This window comes from Myotis myotis, unplaced genomic scaffold (genome assembly GCF_014108235.1).
Source record: "Myotis myotis isolate mMyoMyo1 unplaced genomic scaffold, mMyoMyo1.p scaffold_m19_p_1, whole genome shotgun sequence".
NCBI classification, from domain to species: Eukaryota; Metazoa; Chordata; class Mammalia; order Chiroptera; family Vespertilionidae; genus Myotis; species Myotis myotis.
The window spans coordinates 58,775,564-58,780,611 of record NW_023416313.1 but is presented as its reverse complement, the minus strand read 5'-3'; the positions used below and the strand labels follow the sequence as shown (position 1 = coordinate 58,780,611).

Sequence of the window (5,048 nt, the reverse complement as noted above, 5' to 3'; positions counted from 1 at the left end):
ATAATGCTTTTCCAAACCAATGGCAGTCAAATCTTTTTATGACAACCAACAGTCAGAATGACAATTTATTATTTTTCTACTTTTTATTTTATTTTATTTTTTATCAGATATTATGACTGCATTTATGTGAAATGCCCACCCCCCCACCCACCCCCTCCACCCCCACACCATAGGCATATCCCTGGAGGCATATCCATACAGAATGCAGATTAGTAACTGCCTGGAGCTAGGGCAGGAGGACAGGGAGGGGGCACTGGGAAAAGGAGGCGACTTTTATTGGGTATGAGTTTCTTTCAAAGTATTGCTAAAGACCTACAATTGGCTCCTCTCTGAGGGGGCGTGGCTAGGCCCTAGTGGGTGTGGCTGGACTCTGGGGCCTGACCAAACCAGCTAAAAGCCCAGCTGAGGCACAGCAGCCCACACTGTGGTGGCTGTTACCTGTGGAGGCATGGAGGGGTGCGCTTGCTTCTGCGGTGTGGGCTCTTCGGGGGGGATGTATGTGTCCTCATAAGTGCCAGCGCCCAGCTGAGATGGCAGCGGCCGAGGGCAAGTGGTGTCCTCAGAAGCGCCAGTGCCCAGCTGAGAAGGCAGCAGCCAATGGCAAGCCGACCCCGGCAGAAAAGCACATTGAGGGGGACGCTGCAGCGCGGTGCTGTGCGGGGAGTGGAGGAATAGCGAGCCCGATGCAGCCCCCGCATTGCTCACTGCAGGACCTGCCAGTGGAGATGTTGGTGAAGATCTTCGCCTGGGTTCCCAGCACCGACCTGCCCAGCTTGGCCCAGGCCTGCACCAAATTCCACCACATCCTGCACATCGACAGCATCTGTAGATGGCAATGCCAGGAGGAGTTTGGTGTTCGTGAAAACTTGCAGAATCTGGAGATGATGGGTATGTCTTACTGAGAAGTCTATGAGAAACTGTTCCCATACAGAAACATTTTGGGATTGTGGCAGCTAGATACTGAGCACTATAGAACACTAGTGAATGTAGTGGTGGACGGCTTATGCATTACTGGTTGGAAATACAGGCCTTCCTTTCACACCCATGTGGGTGGCCCAATACATTTCAAGCTCTCGTTCAGAATTCTCCTAACAGAGAGGAAACCAGCCATGGTGGAGTGCATGGAAGGCCGCCTCAGCAGGCCCCACAACCGCCATATGCAGATTCATAAGGACAGGTTCACCACCCAGTGCAAGAAGACAGCCCATGGAACTGATTTACCAACGTGGCTTAAGGAAGAAGGGGGGCTGGTGCTGGAGGACAGACAGCAGTATGACTGGCTGACCTACCACCGCCTCTATCTCCCGCCGAGCCACCCGGACGACCTCATCCAACCAGGCCTCTTCCAAGACTACTATGATGCCTTCGGCCTAAAGATTGCCATGCTCAGCTTCCATGGGAAGTATGCCAGGGTCACAAAGATCACGGGAGTCTCCAATGAGATGTTAGAGATCCACCTCATGCGCCGCATCCAGCTGCGAGATGGCCAGATCTTCAGCGACTTCAACCAGCTCTCCCATGTGGTCCAGGAGATTGACGAGCAGGTGATCCGGGAGCAGCAGCAGCAGCAGCAAGAAGACGGGACTGAGGAAAGCAAGGGCCATGGCTGGCAGAGCACTGCCCAGCCCAGCGTCGGGGAGTCCAGCACTACAGCTTCGGAGGAGCAGCCTGTCCCATTTGTTCTGCCTGTGGGTATGCACTCAAAACTCCACAACTACCCCCGAACTTGAAGGATGTGTTTCTATGGCTTGGCCTACCCCAGTCGCATCCCTGGAGTCTTCATCCTGTTCGATGAGAAGCCCTTGGGGTTCATTATTGTGGAGGTGAAATACTTCATCCTGTTGGGCAGAGTCCAGAACACCTTCCAGAATGCTGAGGCACCATCCCCGCAGACTTTCCTAGAGATGCTCAAGAACATTCAGTCCATGCCCTAACCGGTTTGGCTCAGTGGATAGAGCTTCAGCCTGCATCCCGAAGGGTCCCAGTTTAGATTCTGATCAGGGGCATGTACCTTGGTTGGGGGCACATCCCCAGTGGGGGGTGTGCAGGAGGCAGCTGATCGATGTTTCTCTCTCATCGATGTTTCTAACTCTCTATATCTCTCCCTTCCTCTCTGTAAAAATTTAATGAAATATGTTTTTTAAAAAATCACTGTATAAAAATAAATTAAAAAAACATTCATGAGAATGTTTAAAAATTGGACCCCTAGTTCGTTGCTGGTGGAAATGTGAAATAGCAGGGCCACGTTCGAAAATGAGAGTCACCAGATGGCCCAGAAGTTCCACATCTAGATACATACCCACAAGAAATGGAAACGTGTTCACTCAAAAAACTTGCACACAATGTTCACAGCAGCCTTATTCATAAGAGCCACAAACCAGAAGCAATACTCATCAACAGACGAATGGGTAAACAAAAGGTGGTATAGCCATACACTAGAATATAGCATACAGAAAACTTTAAAATGTTATGCCAACTGAAAGAAGCCAGTCACAAAAGAGCAGATATTATGACTTCCTTTATGTGAACTGTCCTCGTCCCCCCCACAACCCCCTCACCCCACCCCCACCCCCCCACAATAGGCATATCCCTGATGGCATATCCATACAGAAATCAGATTAGTGACAGCCTGGGCCTAAGGCGGGAGGACAGGGAGGGGGCACTGGGAAAGGGAGGTGACTGTTAATGGGTATGGGTTTAAAGTCCTACAATTGGCTCCTCTCTGAGGGGGCATTGCTAGGCCCTGGGAGGCGTGGCTGGACTCTGGGGCCGGACCAAGCCAGCTTAAAGCCTGGCTGAGGCATAGTGGCCCATGGTGTGGTGGCTGTTACGCGTGGAGGCATGGAGGGGTGTGCTTGCCTCTGCAGCGTGGGCTCTTCGCCGGGATGTCGGTGTCGTCAGGAGTGCCAGGGCCCAGCTGAGAAGGCAGTGGCTGATGGCAAGCCGATCCAGGCAGAAAAGCACGTCGAGGGGGACAAGGCAGCGCTGTGCTGTGCAGGGAGTGGAGGAATAGCGAGCCCCATGGTGCCCCCGCCGCTCCCGCACTGCTCGCTGCAGGAGATGCTGGTGGAGATCTTCGCCTGGGTTCCTGGCACCGACCTGCTCAGCCTGGCCCAGGCCTGCACCAAATTCTGCCACATCCTGCACATCGACAGCATCTGGAGATGGCGCTGCCGGGAGGAGTTTGGCGTTTGTGAAAACTTGCAGAACCTGGAGATGATGGGTATGTCTTATTGAGAAGTCTATGCGAAGCTGTTCCCATACAGAAACATTTTGGGATTGTGGCAGCTAGATACTGAGGGCTATAGAACACTGCTGAATGTCGTGGTGGACGGTTTATGCATTACTGGTTAGACCTACGGGCTTTCCCTTAACACCCATGTGGATGGCCCACTGCAATTCAAGCCCTCGTTCAGAATTTGCCTGACGGAGAGGAAACCAGCCAAGGTGGAGTGCATGGAAGGCCGCCACAGCAGGCCCCACAGCCGCCACATGCAGATTCAGAAGGACAGGCTCACCCTGCGGTGCAACAATAGAGAGCACCAAAAGGTTTTAACAGCGAGACTTAGGGGAGAATGGTGGCTGGTGCTGACGCAGGAGGACAGATATCAGTATGACTGCCTGATCTACCAACGCTTCTACCTCCCGCCAAGTCACCCGGGCGACCTCATCCAGCCAGGCCCCTTCCAAGGCAACTACAATGTCTTCGGCCTAAAGATTGCCATGCTCAGCTTCCATGGGAAGTATGCCAGGGTCACGAAGATCACGGGAATCTCCAAGGAGATGTGAGAGATCCACCTCATGCGCCGCATCCAGCTGAGAGATGGTGAGATCTTCCGCAACTTCAACGAGCTCTCCCGGGTGGTCCAGGAGATTGACCTGCAGGTGATCCCGGAGCAGCAGCAGCAGCAGCAGCAGCAGCAAGAAGACGCGACTGAGGAAAGAGAGGGCCATGGCTGGCAGAGCCCTGCCCAGCCCAGCGTCGGAGAGTCCAGGGCTGCAGCTTTGGAGGAGCAGCCTGTCCCATTTGTTCTGCCTGTGGGCATGGGCTCACGACTCCACAACTACCCCCGAGCCTGCAGGATGTCTTTCTATGGTTTCCTACCCCAGACGCTACCCTGGAGTCTTCATCCTGTTCGATGAGAACCACTTCGAGTTCGTCTGGAGGTGAAATACTTCATCCTGTTCGACAGAGTCCAGAACACCTTCCAGAATGTGGAGGCACCATCCCCGAAGGCCTTCCTGGAGATGCTCAAGGACATTCATTCCTGAACCCCTGGGAGGAGCAGCTTGCAGATTTGACTTTCTGACCAGGTTACCCACCTTGGTTTGTTTTTTTAATCCTCACCTGAGGATATTTTCCCATTGATGTCTAGAGAGAGAGGGAAAGACAGAAATATCGATGAGAGAGAAACACATCAGTTGGTTGCCTCCTGCCATAGGTCGGACCAGGGCCAGGTTGGGTAGGAGCCAGCAACTGAGGTAGAAATAAACCTTAGACCAGTGGTCTCAATCTTCCTAATGGTGTGACCCTTTAATACAGTTCCCCATGTTGTAGTGACCCCCAATTTCATTGTTACAAATTGAACATAATTAAATCATAGTGATTAATCATAAAAACAATATGTAATTATATATGTGTTTTCCGATGGTCTTAGGCGACCCCTGTGAAAGGGTCATTTGACCCGCAAAGGGGTGGTGACCCACAGGTTGAGAACCGCTGCCATAGACCTTTCCATCTGCAGGTCCAGGTTCTATCCACTGAGTCAAACCAGCTAGGGCTGAGCAGGTATTTTTTTTTAATATATATATATAATTTTTTAAATTAAATTTTTATTGTTCAGATTATTACATTTTTTCCTCTTTTTCACCTATAGCTCCCCTCCACTCAGTTCCCACCCCATCCTCTGCCCTTACGCCCCTCACCCCCACTGTTCTCATCCATAGGTGTACGATTTTTTCCCAGTCTCTTCCTGCACCCCCACACCCCTTTCCCCCACCCTGAGAATAGTCAGTCCACTCCCTTTTTATGCCCCTGATTCTATTAT

General features: G+C 51.9%; 1 protein-coding gene across 1 annotated transcript; it reads left to right on the top strand.

The window, feature by feature from the left end:
* Positions 1-530: 530 nt before the first annotated feature.
* LOC118650637 (F-box only protein 31-like) lies at positions 531-1,934 on the top strand. Its single transcript, XM_036299342.1, is given in 2 exon segments — positions 531-888; positions 1,096-1,934. Coding segments are annotated over 2 exon segments (1,197 nt in total).
* The last annotated feature ends 3,114 nt before the right edge of the window (positions 1,935-5,048 follow it).